This window comes from Heptranchias perlo, chromosome 7 (assembly GCF_035084215.1).
Source record: "Heptranchias perlo isolate sHepPer1 chromosome 7, sHepPer1.hap1, whole genome shotgun sequence".
NCBI classification, from domain to species: Eukaryota; Metazoa; Chordata; class Chondrichthyes; order Hexanchiformes; family Hexanchidae; genus Heptranchias; species Heptranchias perlo.
This window is the reverse complement of record NC_090331.1, coordinates 42,960,297-42,979,691: the sequence shown is the minus strand read 5'-3', so window position 1 is coordinate 42,979,691 and position 19,395 is coordinate 42,960,297. Positions and strand designations below refer to the sequence as shown.

Sequence of the window (19,395 nt, the reverse complement as noted above, 5' to 3'; positions counted from 1 at the left end):
AGAAGGCAGCGACATGCTTCGATGGGCCCTTCGGAGAATACTGAGAGAAGCACAGAGGGAAGCTGTGGGCTTATGCAAAAGGTATGCAAGCCTGAGACATTGGCAGGTGTAGGAAGGTCATGGATTGGTGAAGGTTGGGGTAGGGCTTTGTGGGGGGGGGGGCGGCTAGGGCTTTGGGGGGGGGTGGGTAGGGGGAAAGGGGCAAAGTACCTGAGAGGGGAGAAATGAAAGGAGGCATGACTGGTAACAGGAAGATGAGACAGGAAAGAAGGAGCCTAGATGGGTAAAGCAAAGAGAAAGAAGATGGGAGATAGGATAATGAGCTCAGTTCCTAGAGCAGCAGCCAAAATGCACGTGAATGGACACAGGAAATTCAGGTTGCATATGCATGGCAAAAATTAGGATGGATATGTCCTGGTTATAAACGGAGGATAGGGAGGAAACAATAGGAGACAGTCTAAAGCTCAAGTCAGAGGTCCAGTGATGGGATGAAGTTGACTTGCAGATAGGATGGTGTCAGCCTGGAACATCGATGAACTAATGTTCGTTTCCTACAGTTAAATAGCGCACACACTCACACACTCTCTCTGAGCTCACACATAGAGAGCACCATACTTGGGTGAGGTATCAAAAGCCACCCAAAAAGAATTCATTGCCCTCAGGAGAGAAAAGTGTGTGTGTAGAGGAGGGGGGGGGGGGGGGGAAACAGGTGAAAAAAGGAGGGGGGAAATCGAGGAGGAGAACCTCAGAACACAGTTAACATGCAGGTACAGTCACCAATTTGGAAGGCAAATGGTATGTTGGCCTTTATTGCAAGGGGGTTGCAGTACAAGAGTAAGGAAGTCTTGCGGCATTTCAACAGGGCTTTGGTGAGACCACACACGGCGTACTGTGTACAGTTTTGGTCTCCTTACCTAAGGAAGGATATACTTGCCTTGGAGGTGGTGCAACGAAGGTTCACTAAATTGTTTCCTGGGATGAGAGGGTTGTCCTATGAGGAGATTGAGTAGAATGGGCCTACACTCTTTGGAGTTTAAAAGAATGAGAAGTGATCTCATTGAAACATATAAGATTCTAAGAGAGCTTGACAGGGTAAATGCTATGGGGATGTTTCCCCAGGTTGGAGTGTCTAGAACGAGGGGACATAGTCTCAGGACAAGGAGTCGGACATCTAGGACTGAGACGAGAAGGAATTTCTTCACTCAGAAGTATTTAGAATTCTCGACCCCAGAGGGCTGTGAATGCTCAGACGATGAGTATATTCAAGACTGAGATTGATAGATTTTTGGACTCTCAGGGAATCAAGGAACATGGGGATCAGGCAAGAAAGTGAAGTTGAGATCGAAGATCAGCCATGACCTTATTGAATGGCGGAGCAGGATCGAGGGGCCGTATGGCCTACTCCTGCTCCCACTTATGTTCTTAACCTATTCAACCTGAAGCACAGAATTCACCCCCAGCACAATTGCAAAAATACATGTAACATCTTTTATGGCAATGAGATTTATGAATCTGTAATTCAAATACAAAATAAACCTATAAAACACAAATTACTTACCACTCCATCTGACGTGATAAGGGGTAATAAACCAACAATCCCTATATCGGTTATGGAAGGAGTGAAATCGGTGGTAAATGTAATATGGACCCAAACTAAAAGGAAATAAATAAAATGTCATAGTGTAATCAAATACATAATTAAATAGAAATCTGCTTCAGCCTAAATTTTTCCTTTTCTCTCCTGAACGCAATGAACAACTTGATTTATATAATGCTTTTAATGTACAAAAATGTCCCAAGATGCTTCACAGAGACACAAGGTAAAAAATAGCCATGTAGCCAAAAAATAATAGAAGGGGTGACCAAAACCTTGGTCGAAGATGTGGATTTTAAGGAAGGTCTTAAAGGAGAAGGAGGTGGAGGCAGAGGGATTTAGAAAGAAAATTCCAGAGAATAAGGCCCTCTTGGCCGACAGCACAGCCGCCAATGATGGGGCAAAGGGAGGAAAGAATGCCCAAGAGCAGGAGTCAGGAACGGAGACCTTGGATGTGGTTGTATTCATAGTATCATAGTAGGTACAGCACAGAAGGAGGCCATTCAGCCCATTGTGCCTGTGCCGGTTCTTTGAAAGAGCAATCTAATTAGTCCCACTCTTATGCTCTTTCCCCGTAACCCTGTAAATTTTTTCCCTTCAAGTATGTATCCAATTAATTCCCTTTTAAAAGTTACCACTGAATGCGTTTCCTCCACCCTTTCAGACAGTGCATTCCAGATCATAGCAACTCGTGTAAAAAAATGTTTCCTTATGTCTCCTCTGGTTCTTTTGCCAATCACCTTAAATCTATGTCCTCTGGTTCTCGACCCTTCCGCCAAAGGGAACAGTCTCTCCTTATTTACTCTATCAAAACCCTTCATGATTTTGAACACCTCTATCAAATCTCCCCTTAACCATCTCTGCTCTAAGGAGAACAACCCCAGCTTCTCCAATCACTCCGCATAACTGAAGTCTTTCATCCCTGGTACCATTCTACTAAATCTCTTCTGCACCCTCTCTATGGCCTTAACATTCTTCCTAAAGTGTGTTGCCCAGAATTGAACACAATACTCCAGCTGAGGCCTAACCAGTGTTTTCTAAAAGGTTTAGCATAACTTCCTTGCTTTTGTACTCTATGCCTCTATTAATAAAGCCCAGGATTCCATGTGCTTTAACAGCCTTCTCAACTTGTCCTGCCACCTTTAAAGATGTGTACACATACACCCCCAGGTCTCTCTGTTCCTGCGCCCCCTTCAAAATTGTACCATTTAGTTTATATTACCTCGCCTCATTCTTCCAACCAAAATGTATCACTTTGCACTGCTCAAAGTTAAATTTCATCTGCCATGTGTCTGCCCATTTCACTTGTCTATGTCCTTCTGAAGTCTGTTCCTATCCTCCACATTATTTACTACATTTCAGAGTTTCGTGTCATCTGCAAACTTTGAAATTATACTCTCTATACCCAAGTCCAGGTCATGAATAGATTTCAAAAAGAGTGGTGGTTCCAAAACCAACCTCTGGGGAGCACCACTGTATACTTCCCTCCAGTCTGAAAAACAACTATTCACCACTACTCTCTGCTTTCTGCCCCTTAGCCAATTTTGTATCCATGCTGCCAATGTCCCTTTAATTCCATGGGCTTTAATTTTGCTAATAAGTCTATTATTGTGGTACTTTTTCAAATGCCTTTTGAAAGTCCATTTTCGCATCAACTGCACTACCCTCATCAACCCTCTCTGTTACTTCAAAGAACTCAAATCAAGTTAGTCAAACACTATTTTCCTTTAACAAATCCTTGCTGACTTTCATTTACTAGCCCATAGTTTTCCAAGTGCCAATTTTGTCCCAGATTATTGTCTCAAACTTTCCCCACCATTGACGTTAAGCTAACTGGCCTGTAATGGTCAGGTTTATTCTCACCTTTTCCGAACAGGGGTGTAACATTTGCAATCCTTCAGTCCTCTGGCACCACTCCCATATCGAAGGAGGATTGGAAGATTGTGGCCAGAGTCACCGCAATTTCCACCTTTACTTCACTCAGTAACCTAGGATGTATCCCATCTAGACTGGGTGATTTTTCTACTTTGAGTACTGCCAACCTTTTAAGTACCTCCTCTTTATCTATTTTAATCCTATCCAATATCACTCCTACCTCCTCCTTTACTGCTACAATGGCAGCATCCTCTTCTCTAGTGAAGACCGATGCGAAGTATTCATTTAGTACCTCAGCCATACCCTCTGCCTCCATAAGATCTCCTTTTTTGTCCCTAATCGACCCCACCCTTCCTTTGACTACGATTTTACATGTTTATAAAAGACTTTTAGGTTCCCTTTATGTTAGCCGCTAATCTATTCTCATACTTTCCTCTTTGCCCCTCTTATTTCCTTTTTTAGATTGCTTCTGTACTCAGCTTCGTTCTCGACTATAGTCTGAATCGTACATTTATCATAAGGCCCTTATTTTGTTTCATTTTAGTCATCCAGGGAACTCTAGCTTTGGATGCCCTTCCTTTCCCCCTTGTAAGAACGTGCCTAATCTGTACCTGAACCATCTCCTCCTTGAAGGCCTCCCATGCTTCAATTACTGTTTTGCCTAACAATTTCTGATTCCAATCCACCTGGGCACAATCCCTTTTTAACTCACTGAAATTAGCCCTCCTCCAATTAAGTAATTTTTACACTTGACTGTTCCTTGAACTTTTCCATAACTATTCTAAACCTGATATTATGATGTGGAGATGCCGGTGATGAACTGGGGTTGACAAATGTAAGGAATCTTACATCAGGTTATAGTCCAACTGTTTTATTTGAAAATCACAAGCTTTCGGAGGCTTTCTCCTTCACCTGACGAAGGAGAAAGCCTCCGAAAGCTTGTGATTTTCAAATAAAACAGTTGGACTATAACCTGGTGTTGTAAGATTCCTTACATTTGATGATATTATGATCACTGTTCTCCAAATAGTCCCCCACTGAAACATGCTTCACCTGCCCCACTTCATTCCCCAGAACTAGATCCAACACTGTTTCCTTCCTCGTTGGGCTGGAAACTCAATGATCAAAAAAGTTCTCTTGTACACATTTCAGGAATTCCTCCCCCTCTTTGCCCTTCACACTGTTGCTCTCCCAGTCTATATTGGGTTAATTGAAGTCCCCCATTATCACTCCTCTATAGTTCTTGCATTTTTCTGTAATTTGCCCCTCTATCTCCTTCCCACTATTTGGTGGCCTATTGTTTACACCCAGTAGTGTAATAGCTCCTCTATTGTTCTGTAATTCTAACCAAATAGATTCGGTCTTTGACCCCTCAACTACATCTTCCCTTTCCAATGCCGTAATAGTTTTTTTGATCAATACCGCCACCCATCCTTTTTTTCCTTCCCTATCTTTCCTGAATAACTTGTAGCAAGGAATATTAAGTACCCAGTCCTCCCCTTCTTTCAGCCAGGTCTCTGTTATTGCCAGTATATCTTAGTCCCATGTGGCGACTTGAGCCTGCAGTTCATCAACCTTATTCACCACATTATGTGCATTTACGCACATGCACTCCAAACTCATCTTAGACTGCCTCGCATTTGTCCCATGTCTGATCCCTCTTATTTCTGAACTATTCTTTACTCTAGTGCTTCTTGTCCCTCCCAGACCTTTGTGCACCTTTTTTCTCCTCTCTAATGTTTCATACTGGTACCCACCCCACTGCCAAATTAGTTTAAACTCTCCCCCACAGCACTATTGCAGGAGGACGTATAATGTGGGGAATGTGAGGTTATTCACTTTGGTAGGAAAAAAAGAAAAACAGAATATTTTTTAAATGGTGAGAAACTATTAAATGTTGGTATCCAGAGAGACTTGGGTGTCCTGGTACAAGAAACACGAAAAATTAGCATGTAGTTTCAGCAGGCAATTAGGAAAGCAAATGGCATTTTGGCCTTTATTGCAAGGGGGTTGGAGTAGAAGAGTAAGGCAGTCTTACTACAATTGTACAGGGCTTTGGTGAGACCTCACGTGGAGTACTGCGTACAGTTTTGGTCTCCTTATCTAAGGAAGGATATACTTGCCTTAGAGGCGGTGCGACAGATGTTCACTACATTAATTCCTAAGATGAGAGGGTTGTCCTATGAGGAGATTGAGCATATACTCTCTGAAGTTTAGAAGAATGAGGTGTGATCTCATTGAAACATAAGATTATGAGGGGGCTTGACAAGGTAGGTGCCAAGAGGTTGTTTCCCCTGGCTGGAGAGTCTAGAACTAGGGGGGCATAGTCTCAGGATAAGCGGTTGGACATTTAGGACCGAGATGGAGAAATTTCTTCACTCAGAGGGTTGTGAATCTTTGGAATTCTCTACCTCAGAGGGCTATGGATGCTGATTCGTTGAGTATGTTCAAGACTGAGATAGATAGATTTTTAGACTCGAAGGGAATCAAGGGATATGGGGATTGGGCAGGAAAGGAGTTGAGGTTGAAGATCAGTCATGATCTGACTGAATGGCGGAGCAGGCTCGAGGGGCTGTATGGCCTATTCCTGCTCCTATTTCTTATGTTCTTATGACATTACAGAGATAGGGGAATTTAAACATGAGGATGAAAATTTTAAATTTGTGGATCTGGGGGCCTAGGAGGCAATGTAGATGAGTGAGAACTTGTGGGATAAGATACAGGCATCAGAGTTTGGATCCAGGGGCAACATTTGTCTTGTGAGGGCCCGTGCAAAGTTTCGGTTTGGGCTCCCTATATTTTTACTAGACAGACTGATCACCTGATCCGCCCAGGGCCCCTGACTGGCTCGGAGCTCCACGTAACTACATCAATTGTGTGGTCCTAATGCCGCTCCTGTTTGGATGTGCTGAAGTTCATGGGGAGTTGGAGGATTGGGAGCTAGCCTGAAGAGCATTGGACTAGTCATGCCTGGAGATGACAAAAGCATTGTAGAGTTTCAGTGGCAGATAGGTTGAGGCAGGGGTAGAGGTGGGCAATGTTACAGAAGTGGAAGTTGCTAGCCTTTGCAATAAAGGGGATATGGGATCAGAAACTCAGCTTGAGGTCGAACGGGATGCAGAAGTTGAAAACAGTCTGGTTTGGCCTGAGTCAGTGGCCAGGGAGGACGATGGAATCGGCAACAAGAGAGAGCGGATAGATTCAAAACAGGGAGTTGTCGGAAAGTCTGGGGACCACGACAAGTTCAAAACTTTGGAAAGGAAGGTTAGTGATAGGGCAGTAGACTGAAAGGTCTTAGGGGTTGAGTGAGGTTTTTTTAAGGAGGGGCGAACAATGGCAATTTTGAAAGGGATGGGGACAGTGCCCGAGGAGAGGTAACCATTTACAATGCCAGATAGTATGAGGGCCAGGAAGGTAAGTTGGGTGGTGAGCAGTTTCAAGGTAATGGGATCAAAGGAGCGGGCGGTGGGACTCAGACGAGATGGGCTCAGAGGGCATGGGTGTCGATGGAACAGAGACACGGGATTCAACTTGGTGGGAAAGGTGAAGGGGGTGAAGCAGCAGAGGCAGCTGAACCAATGATCTCTATCTTGGTGACAAAAGTCCACGAGCTCCTCGCACTTCTTGTTAGAGATGAGGGTGGAGGGGAGATGGGATTAAAGAGACATTTGATTGTAGAGAAAAGGAGCTAGGGGCTATTTGTCTTCTAGGATGATCCCAGTTCAGATATAGTTTTGTAGGTGCCAGTCACTGTTCGGTACCTCACCCAGGTGGCCATTCTTCATATGCGAGCCTGATAGTTAGGATTAGCAGATTAAGTCCTCATCTAACATCCATACACATTTACTTCCAGCAATGGGTGTTAGACAATGATCTGGAGTGGAAACCTGGCCAATTTTTCTCATCCTAATCCCAGGTTATTTTCGGTTAGGTCACCATGGATTGAGGATTATATCTGAGAATTTTGTGCTCTCTATGTAGTAAAATATCTAATTAAGCTGTTAAGAAGTACAATAAATGATGGGTGTCTGTATTCAAATTGCCAATCCTTTACTTATAGTGCAGTATAACATTACTGTAATTAATACCAACACAAAATAAATATAACTTGCATTACATTTCGAATGAAAATCTGCGACAAAAATGAAAAGAATCTAATAATTTACAGAAAAAAAGTGAGAAAGGTTTTCATTAAATGTGAGGACAGGTAATGGGTCTACACGACAAAAGCATACATCCTTGGAGTTAGGGACAGCTTTCCATTTTGAATGTAGGCTAAGAAAATTAACAAAGTATATTAATGAGTAAATTTGAAAATTATATTTTCAATGTTATTAATCATATTTTATACTCACAATGGATTGCTCATTGTATTGTAATTGATCGTCTTTACCCACCACTTTTGTGATGAAGGGAAGTGCTGTGGGGGAAAAAAAAACAATTTTAAAAATGTTTTATGCTGTTTCAAGTTGGCCTCAAATTAAATTAGTGAACTATTACATTAGTATCTTCCAATTTTATTTCCCTCTGTCAAAAAGAACTTCTCACTCAGGTGCTCCTTCCTATTCCAGGAGGTTGGATGATCTGGCCTGTCTCTGGCCATCATCATTGCAGTCTCTGACTTGGTTGCTGGCATATTTCTGTAGTTATGAGGAAGCTCACTTCCCTTACTTTGGTCCAAGATTTTAACTATTCTGTGCTATTCCTTATAACCTGCTGACCTCAGGGCAAGCTGGATGCAAATGTCAGCATATGATGGTTTTCCCAGGCCTGTCTGGAGATGCAGCATACTAATGTATGATGCAGTTAGGCTATATATTTTTTGAACTTCAATTACTGTTTTACAGCAGGGGCATCCAAGCTGACGCCCCCAAGATCCGGGCAACTCCGTCCCTTTTTTGCTTCTAATTCTTAATTGATTGGTTTGAGCTATTTGGATTCCGTACGCCAGGAGGTTTAAAAAGGCTGTTCTTAACAGTGCTGTGTCATTAGCAGATATATTCGAAATTACTAACAACAACTGGAGCTATGATAGAGACATGAATTTAAAATATGGCATCCCTGAGACTCCATAGTGCGCACCCATGAGGCCCACGAATACAAAAAGCTCGGATACCCCTGTTTTATAGCCTATATTTTCATAGAACTTGAAAGCAACTGCACATGGGACTATGTAGCACATTGTATTCCAACTGCATCTCTTGACAGTGGAAATCAGGATTCAGATTAATCTTACATCTTTTCTCCTGTTTGACCTGAGATTCTGGTTAACAGTTGATACCTTGGTTGAGAAGCCCACAGCAGAAAGTTGCCATCAGGTTTTTCATTAAGAGATCGTGTAGCACAGCCTCACCTTTATGAAGATGTATACTGGAGATATAACTTTCTGACTTTGTGCTCATGGTGGGAAGCCTCACCTGCTGGGAGTGCATATCAGAAATACAGATACATACAGCACATGATTTTCCACACCCATGTTGTGTGATGCACCCCATCAGCATCATAAAGCCACTAAATTACCTCCTGGGTGTGCCCAATGCTATCACAAGCACAAAATGAAAAAACACTCCAGTCATCAATATTACAAACGCATGTAGACAAAACCCCATAAAAACTGATGTATAAGGCTCACCTTTTGTAGATGAGTTTTAATCATTTTTATTGCAGGTCTAGATGTTACGGAAGCCAACTTGCTCTCATTCCTCGCACAATATAGATCAGCTTCTTGGTAAGTTAACATAGTATTGTTCACAAACCAATACTCATTACCATCAATAACAACTGTGGGCCCGTGAATACTCTCTCCATCTAAAGAAATGAGCACAGGAAAACAGAGTTAAGAAAATAAAACAATGTCAGTTTGTACTCAGTGTTAGAAGAGTTTACAGTTTTTGGGAAAAAAAAATATTATCTTTTGTGAGAGTACTTCTTTTCAACTTATTTTACTTTTCCTGGTGACTTTGTGCCATCTGTGATGAGCTTGCTGTCAAGCCTCTGCCTGTTAGGATGTGTGCAGGAATGAATTGAGAATAACTCTTCCCTATTTTTGTCTCCCTCCTCATACACAAGTGCCTGGCTTCTGTGCACTTTGGTTGCAACTGGAAGCCCGACAAATGGGGGGAAAATGTACAAGCGCATACCAACATTTCATTAGTTTGTGCCATGGCACATTAGCCCTTCAAAGTGCTGCATTACCCTCTGAATACCAGTTAATCGTAATATTTCAAGTTAAGAGAGATAGTGGGCTAGATTTTGTCTCACCTGGCCACCCGTTTTTGGGTGGTATTGGGACAGGTGGGGGAGGGACATCGGCCAGAGGGTTGTTCTGTCCCCACCAGTCATCCCCCCCACTTCTGAGATCTTCCTCATGAAGTGATGGCAGATGCTACAAATGGCATGTTAATGAAGAAAGTACATCATCCAATGTATTTTCCTTCGTTAATGCCTTAACAATGCTGGATATTAGAAATTACATTGCATTCCAGTGTTGCTAAAGAGGTGGAGGGGGTTGACATTTCAAATGGCCTGCAAGTCAAGTGCAATTAATTGCAGTTGGCCTGCGTGACAAATTAAAAATTTTGAAATATTTTGTACATTTTTTCAGGTGTCCAGAGGTCTGTAGCAGTGACATTGCTCACCCTCAGCAGAAATCATGCTGGCAGTCCACCCAACAATTTTTAAATCAATTACTCCAGGAAGATCCACTGGGATCAGAGTCAAGGGTCATGGATGGACACAAAGCCTGCCCACCACAGTTCCGAAGGGAATATTGCTGAAGAGGAAAATCCAGGCAAGTAACTCAGAGGCGTTGTGAACATTGGACACTTGCCTGTAGATGTATCCTATAATTTTTCCCCTTGTTTTCAGAAAATTTACCCACTTCCCTACCTCCAAATATTCAATTTAATGGCTCCTCCATGGACCTGGAATGTGTCTGATGAATTTTGTCCTATTAGACATGTAGGTGTTGAAATTCAACTTCGATGAGGTCACAAAATGGACAGTAGCAGATCGGCCACCCATCATACACCTTACCCAATTTTCCTTTCCACTGAAGTCAATGGAAAGGAAAATCAGACAGTGTGTATAATGGGTGGCCGACCTACTACCATCACCTCGTGCTCCCGCCGAAGTTGAACTTTGCCCCCATAGTTTTATTTACCATATACTCAGTGTCCTGCCAGCATAAGATGGTTGCTAAGCACTTGCTTTCAGAACTGTAATGGCTGCCACAGATGCTGTATCTGGGTGAAAGCCTCAATTAGCCTTTGATCCCAACATAATCAAATCAGTTTCTTTGAAGGGCAAAAGATATTTCATATACAGGTTCCATTTCAACCACACAGATAGGGTTGGTTTCCGGAATAGGAACATCTAATTTTTTTGAAGCAAAATTTCTGAAGCTCTGGAGCAAAATAACTTTTAAAATATATTTTAAGTCCACTTTGCTTATATAGTGATTAAATGATATATCCTTCACTGATCAAATGAATTTCTGTAATAAAAACAAAATTGACATTTATACACTCCAGACTGTGCCTCCTGTTACTTCCTCAAATTTACTTTACAACTTAATGAAACCCATCATAGATATTATTGACATTAGTGGGTGAATCCTTTACATGTTCGTACAATATCCTCTCTGCTATTTTAACTGAGACATTAACCTGTTTACACTAATTGGATCAACAACTTCATTAAAACAGCAGAGAGGGGATCATCATAAGAATGTGTTAAGTGCTCGTTTGCTAATATCAAGTCATTTCTGGGCTACAGCATTTTTAATGGTCCTAGTTTAAATTGGGGTTAAGCTCACTAATAATTTATACAGCATTGTAGCAGGGTGACTGAGAGCTGGTAGGTCAGCCGTAGGCTGATGAGGGCCCTGATCTCCAAATAAGGATTATGGCCATTTAAGAAACCTCACCTTTAAAAGGTAATTGAGGCTAGAGTGGGTGGAGGGGCAGGACAAAGCACTAAGCTGCAAAGCAGCTGAAAGAGGGAAAGTGCACTCAGTGTTGCTAAAGGTACTGTGTAGTGTAACTTTGTGTGGTGTGAATTAAAAAAGTATTTAAAATACAAATGGTTCACAGACTATTGTGTGCCATACAAAGGAGGTTATGAGACGGCAGGACTGTGTAACAGCATATACTAAAATAATCCATCAGCACCATTCCATTAACTCAAGAATTTCCATGGCATTCTATAAGCATATTTGCCAAAATAACATTGATGATTCAGTCAGACTTGTTTTTTTCTGTGATTGAATTATCCCCAATCTGAGGGTTCAAAGTTTCCAGATTATAATTGTAAAAGTGAACCAGGCTTGTCAATTTACTGAAAAATCTATAGCTGCCAAATAAATGAAAAGACTCTCCTTCCCAGTGTGCTACTCAGTTATTTAAAGTACTGTTGTTGAATGTACAATAATCGTCGCCCACGTTTGCTTCCTCTGGGTCACTATATAAATGGTGAAGTGCAGCATCTACATACTGGCTCCCCAAATGTAAAAGTGGGAGAGTAGCACACAGTCATGAATCATCCCAAAACAGGATACAGTATTAAGTGCAAATATAAAAGTGCATTAAAGAAATGTGTAGTGCCAAAGCCATTCCTTCCTAATAGAAGCCAGAGGAAGCCCGTAAAAAGGGCATCCTGTCAAGCAAAGCACAAAAAAATTCAAAGACTCATTCTCCCCACCTAAAAAAGCTTTAAAAAGAATATTCACGTGGCCACAAAAATAAACATGTACACACCAGTAATCATACAATGTTAAGGAACCCAGTTGGATGTAGCTGAATTTTCTAGGCTTACTGTACTTATCTGTCTTGTTCTGAATAATGTGGGAAACACAATGCAGCCATTTTTTGTAGATACTTGAACTTACAATCAATACAATTCAGATCAATGCTAGTTTCTATGCATTGACTTACCAGGAACATACCAATCAGGTGTCCTCAATTTAGCACCTGCCAAAACAAAAAGTGTAATCCAATTACTCACAGGCAAATTATGATTTCAAATCTTAAAACTTAATAAAATAAAAATGCACCACTAATAATGAATTGTCCGCTGGAATTTCCATGGAGGCTCTCCCGATATCCTGTTGTAACTTCTGCAAAATTCCTGGAGAAACGGTGTAAATGGCTAAATATGGCCCATTTCTGCTGGGATTCTGCCGATCTTCTCCCAAAGTTACAGCAAGATATGGAGATAACCTTGCGGAAATTCTTTCCATGCCTTTTCCAACATTAGCTTGGTTTATTAACAAATTAAGGTGGTTGTGATTCACTTTTCCCCTCTTAGGCTCTTTGGCTTGCTAGAATATACAAAAAATAAAATCAAAGAATTAAAAGGATCATTAAATAAATATCATAAATTTGCTTTGTACTAACTTGCTGCTTCTAGTCAATTAAAAAAAAACCTTAGCATTAACAACATATTTCCTGTTGCCATTTCTTTTATAATGTAATGAATTTAGTGATCTAAAAATATAACACTGAATATTTAGTTAAATGAGTGATGCCAAAGCAGCGTGATAATTGTGGCAACAAAGTTGACTAATGTGTTGCGAACAATTACTATAAAACTATCAATAAATTAGATAAACTATAAATTACCTTTAGGTATCTGGCACACCCACTCAAGTTTAATATCACAGTGGAAGGGCATTAAGTGATAGTCAAATTTCCTTTTGGTGTCAAACATCGTAAAATGACGCCACAAAGGCCTCTGGGTCTGTGGAAATATAAAAAAGGAAACTTTCAGGGACTGTTTTAATTTAATCTAAAAGAATTACATTATAAGTTTGAGGCTTCCAGCTGATGTCATTAATAGCTGAACATTCCCAGCTGCAAAGGAGCTATGAAATTGGGGCACTTTACTGCTGGCTATATTGTGCACACGTTCACAGATCCATGCTTGTACTCATACCTGAACAATAAAGTCCAAATGATTACAGCTTCTTAATTAGAGCTTGTTCTCACATGAAAATTCAGTGGCCAGCAGATGATGAAAATTTGGGGGGCGGGGGTACCTCGCCTACCTCTTGAATACCCCAGGCCCGCTTGATGCAATTTTCAGGCAGGCTTGTAAATGGGCAAACAGCATGACCACCTGTTTCAGGCCAAAGCACCAACCTGGTGGCCGGCTCAGCGTAGGAACTCACCAACTTCCTGGCCTCCCACAACCAACGAGCTGCAGTGGAGTACCCATTTGGTGGCTGCAGCTCATCGGCTGCATTCAAGTGAGGCCCAAACCTGAAAATGGTTCGGGCCTCCAAGCGATAGCTTCTGACCTGCAATAAGGCCGCTCCACCAACTTCACGTCCGTTTTGGGTATGAAATAGTCATTGGCAAGTGGTGGCAAGTGGTGCAGCATCAGTACCCTGTCTGATAGTTGACAAAGTGGATGTGCAGCTGCACGAGGTGAGGATAAAGAGGTTGGCACTGCTTAGCTCTCCAAGGCATCTTCCCCAGAGGATAGCATTGCACCTTGCCTTTCTGGAAATGGTGACCAGGTACATTGCCGGTCAGGAGGTGATGCCACATATCACAGTATTTGCAGGACCTGGGAACCAAAAGAGTAGACAGCATACCTGAAGAATTGTGGCAAGGCAAGATTTCCCAACAGTACCATTTGATAAATCTAGATCCTAATATTGCATCAAAGAGTGCAATATGTTTCACATTTACTGCCCACTCATGGCATGCCCTTACAACTTTGGAGCTCTTTCACTGCATTTCATGCATACTAACACTTCAGCAGGGCACATGTTAAAGATGCACTGTACAAAGCTGTGCCACGCTTAAATATTCTAAGGGCTTCCTATCAGATCATGTCAACACAACCTTGTTAATTGATCACTTACTGATACACAAGTTGGTCTGCAGGTTGATCTTACATCTGGCACTGTGTATGCACTCCATTCATTTTATATCTCAAGATTACTTTTTTGTTTGCATCACAAGATGGCACAACATTCAAGGGATTGGGTCCAAAATTAAGAAAGGTTCACAAATCACAGGCCCACGATTCCCTTGGACAAGGCCATCCAGGACATGCTGGCACAAAACAGAGGGACTAGAGAAAGGTAAAGCTGCAGGCTTCTCCCAAGCTTAGGCCTAGTATCGTCCTGCTCTTATGTAGTCTTTTTTTCTCACTTATCCCCATACAGGACCACACTAACATAAAAAGATCAAACAGCATATTGCGATGCCAAGTTGAATTGAAGGTATTTCTTGCAGCCAGCTTTCTAACAATAGTCCCTTTTCTGTCATTGCAGACTGAAAGTGTTCAAAATCATGAGGGATCTAGACAGACAGAGTATATAGAAAGAAACTGTTCCCATTAGCGGAAGGGTCGAGAACCAAACAACACAGATTTAAGGTGATTGGCAAAAGGACCAAAGGCGACATGACGAAGAACACTTTTTTATGCAGCGAGTGGTTATGATCTGGGATGCACTGCCTGAGGGGGTGGTGGAAGCAGATTCAATCGTGGCTTTCAAAAGGGAATTGGATAAGTACTTGAAGGGAAAAAATTTGCAGGGCTACAGGGAAAGGGCAGGGCCGGGGGGGGGGACGGGGACACACACATCACTAGCTGGATTGCTCTTGCAAAGAGCCGGCAAGGGCTCAATGGGCCAAATGGCCTCCTCTGTGCTGTAACCATTCTATGACTCTATTCTACGAAAGAGCGAGCAGTCAGTATGTCACTGTCCCAGAAGAAGACAGCAACCCCTGTCTCTCTCTTTCTGAAGTTTGCAAGTACTAATACAGCTGCACACATTCTGCAGAACACAGTTAAAACCTTGAGGAGAAGCACTGGTTGAGACAGAGTGCACAGGAGATTAAGGCAGAGGATGGGCAGAAACCTACAGCTTGGATGGTTGGCATTAATGACCTCTTGAACTTTGGGAAATGCAGCAGTGCCATTACATTGGGAGCCTGTCATGCGATTCATTGGGAAAGATGATGAAAGTGTTGGTCATGATGACTAATTCATCAGCAACCTCTTTGAAATGTGTGTGGGCAGCACATTAGCTGATTTCGCAGTGTTAGCCAAGAATAAACTGGATCCACAACAAATGAGGCTAGCGAAACATTGGTACCACATTGACCATCCAGCAGGAAGGAAAAAAAAACTGGCATGAGGGGGTAGGGAAAGGGGAAAAGGCAAAGGAGTTTTTAAACAGTGTGTACAGGACTCTTTTCTTACCCAGTATGTGAGAAGCCCAAGAGAGGAATCACTGCTGGATCTTGTAATGGGAAATAAGCCAGAGCAGACAAGTAAGCGTAGGGGAATATCTAGGCAATAGCGATCATAACATAATACAATTTAAAATAATGATTGTGAAAGATATAAGTAAATCAAATACCAAAGTAATAGATTTGAAAAAAGCTAATTTTGGAGGGGATAAGAACGGTAGGGAAGGTAAACTGGAAAAATTTTGACAGACTGAGATAAAACAGCTGTGGGAAATATTTAAAACAGTGATCTATAGAGTTCGAGAGAAATATATCCCACTAAAAAGCAAGAACTAGCCAATAATGAAACACCATAGATGAATAAAGAGATAAAGGTAAAACTGAAACTAAAGAAAAAGGCATACTCTAAGTACAAAGACAATAAAAGGAGGATGACAAAAGGGGATACGAAAAGGTTAGGAAAGAAGTCAAAAAAAAATTAGGAGAGCTAAAAGGAACTACGAAGTTATCAAGGAATATAAAAAGAAATAGCAAGGTATTCTACAGACACATAAATAACAAAAGAAACATCAGAATAGGGATAGGGCCACAAATGGATGCACAAGTAAACTCACAGGTAATGACAGCAAAATGGCAGAAATATTGAAGAGTTACTTTGCCTCAGTGTTTACCAGGGAGACTAACGAGGTGGGCATGACATTAGAAGAAGAGATCAAAAAAAACATTTAAGATAGAAAAGGGGGAGATAATTGATAAACTAAATCAAACTTAAGAGGGGACAAAACCCCTGGTCCGGATGGGTTGAATCCACAAATATTACAAGTTGGGGAGGAGATTGCAGAGGCACCATTATATGTATGTAAAAATTAATTAGAAAAGGAAATACTGCCAGATAGCTAGTATTATTCCTATATTTAAAAAGGGAGATAGAACAAGTCCAGGGAACTATAGACTAATTAGCTTAACGTTGGTGGTAGGAAAGATAATGGAATCTTTACTCAAAGATCTAATAGAAAGACATCTAGAAAACAAAAGTGTAAGAATAGTCAGCATGGATTTCAGAAGGAAAAGTCATGCTTGACCAACCTTATTGAATTCTTTGAAGAAGTAACAAAGAGTAGATAAGGGTAATGTAGTAGATGTAATATATTTGGATTTTCAAAAGGCCTTCGATAAGGTACAGCATTGTAGACTCGTGACTAAGGTCATAGTATGTGGAGTCAAGGTACAGGTAGAAGAATGGCCAGTAAGCTGGCTACAAAACAGAAAAAAAGTGTAGGGGTTAAGGGTAGCTACTCAGACTAGCAAAAGGTGGGAAGTGGTGTTCCACAGGAATCAGTGTTGTTCACAATTCACATTAACAATTTGGATTCAGGAATTTGAAGTACAATTTCAAAATTTGTGGACAACACCAAACTGGGGGGGTGTAGTTAATCCAAAAGGAAGAACACATCAAAACGCAAGAGGACATTAATAAACTTACACAATGGGTGTGTAATTGGCAAATGACCTTCAATATGGATAAGTGTGAGGTCGTGCATTTTGGTAGGAAGACTAAGGAGACTACATACTGCTTGGATAATAAGAGTCTAAATGGGATAGAAGGGCAAAGGGATCTTGGGGTATAGATACACAAATCACAAAAAGTAGCGACACAGGTTAACAAGGCCATAAAAAAGGCAAATCAACCACTGGGGTTCATTTCTAGAGAGATAGAGTTGAAAAGCAAAGAAGTTATGTTAAACTTAAACAGAACCTTGGTTAGACCACACTTGGGAGTACTGTGCACAGTTCTGGTCTCTATAGTATAGAAAGGATATAGAGGCATTGGTTGGGTGCAAAATAGATTCACAAGATAGATACCAGAACTGAGAGGATATACTTATCAGGAAAGGCAGTACAGGCTGGGGCATTTTTCTCTGGAAAAAAGGCTAAGGGGTGACCTGGTAGAGGTCTTTAAGATTATGAAAGGGTTTGATGTGGAGATGCCGGTGATGGACTGGGGTTGGCAAATGTAAAGAATCTTATAACACCAGGTTATAGTCCAACAATTTTATTTGAAAATCACAAGCTTTCGGAGGCTTTCTCCTTCATCAGGTGAATGTGGAAATCCTTGAACGTTTCGCATTTATATTCAGAGAACAATACCTGGTGATTACAGATAATCTTTCCAACTGCCCGTTGTCAAGGCAAAGTGTTCAGACAGAGAGGTGTTACCTACAGGACCACCGAATATACAAACGGCCAGAACACAAAACAGAGAGAGAGAGGGAGAAACATCCGAAAGGAAGAGAAAGACTGAAAATGACCCGTTGTATTAAAAACAGATAACTTTTATTCGCTGATAGCCAAGTTCCGCACCCATGAGGACGGCCTCAACCGGGATCTTGGGTTCATGTCATGCTACACGTAACCCCACCAGCGAATAAAAGTTATCTGTTTTTAATACAACGGGTCATTTTCAGTCTTTCTCTTCCTTTCGGATGTTTCTCCCTCTCTCTCTCTGTTTTGTGTTCTGGCCGTTTGTATATTCGGTGGTCCTGTAGGTAACACCTCTCTGTCTGAACACTTTGATTGCCTTGACAACGGGCAGTTGGAAAGATTATCTGTAATCACCAGGTATTGTTCTCTGAATATAAATGCGAAACGTTCAAGGATTTCCACATTCTCCTGACGAAGGAGAAAGCCTCCGAAAGCTTGAGATTTTCAAATAAAATTGTTGGACTATAACCTGGTGTTGTAAGATTCTTTACATGAAAGGGTTTGATAGGGTAGGCGTAGAGATGATGTTTCCACTTGTGGGGGAGACGAAAACTGGAGGTCATAAATATAAAATAGACGCTAATAAATCCAATAGGGAATTCAGAAGAATCTTGTTTACCCAAAGAATGGTAAGAATGTAGAACATGCTACCACAAGGAGTAGTTGAGGCAAATAGCATAGATGCATTTAAGGGGAAGCTAGGTAAGCACATGAGGGAGAAAGGAATAGAAGGGTATGCTGATAGGGTTGGATGAAATAGGGAGGGAGGAGGCATGTGTGGAACATAAACGCCGGCATAGACTGGCTGGCCCAAATGACATGTTTCTGTGCTGTCGTTTCGATGTAACTCGTTGTACTTGTTGCCTTGACAGTTCACTTAAAGAAAGATTAAGGTAGCATCAAATGGGACGATGGTCATGCATGCTAGTTAACGTACAGTAGATGGTAATGGAGACATTGATGTTTATTTCTTTTTAATTATTCATTCATGGGATATGGGCATCGCTGGCAAGGCCAGCATTTATTGCCCATCCCTAATTGCCCTTGAGAAGGTGGTGGTGAACCGCCTTCTTGAACAACTGAGTGGCTTGCTAGGCCATTTCAGAGGGCAATTAAGAATCAACCACATTGCTGTGGGTCTGGAGTCACATATAGGCCAGACCAGGTAAGGACTGCAGGTTTCCTTCCCTAAAGGAAATTAGTGAATCAGATGGGTTTTTACGACAACCCGGTAGTTTCATGGCCACCATTACTAGTTTTTTTAATTCCAGATTTTATTTAATTAATTGAATTTAAAATCCTCAGCTGCCATGGCGAGATTTGAACTCATGACTCTGGAATATTAGTCCAGGCCTCTGGATTACTAGTCCAGTAACATAACCACTATGCTACCGTACCTGAATTAATTAGAATTACTTGTACAGGGCTTGGATTAGTAACTTCTATAAATGTGCT

The 19,395-nt window shown here is 41.4% G+C and overlaps 1 protein-coding gene across 2 annotated transcripts in view; it reads right to left on the bottom strand.

The window, feature by feature from the left end:
* The window catches only part of ly75 (lymphocyte antigen 75), a 116,565-nt gene that overhangs the window by 40,495 nt on the left and 56,675 nt on the right, over window positions 1–19,395 (bottom strand). For both annotated transcript variants that reach the window (XM_067987396.1, XM_067987397.1), the window contains exons 16-20: window positions 13,090–13,207; window positions 12,403–12,438; window positions 9,102–9,277; window positions 7,825–7,889; window positions 1,559–1,653 (exon numbers count right to left, since the gene is read on the bottom strand). In XM_067987396.1, coding sequence (XP_067843497.1) covers window positions 1,559–1,653; window positions 7,825–7,889; window positions 9,102–9,277; window positions 12,403–12,438; window positions 13,090–13,207 — 490 coding nt within the window. The remainder of the gene's footprint in view (window positions 1–1,558; window positions 1,654–7,824; window positions 7,890–9,101; window positions 9,278–12,402; window positions 12,439–13,089; window positions 13,208–19,395) is intronic.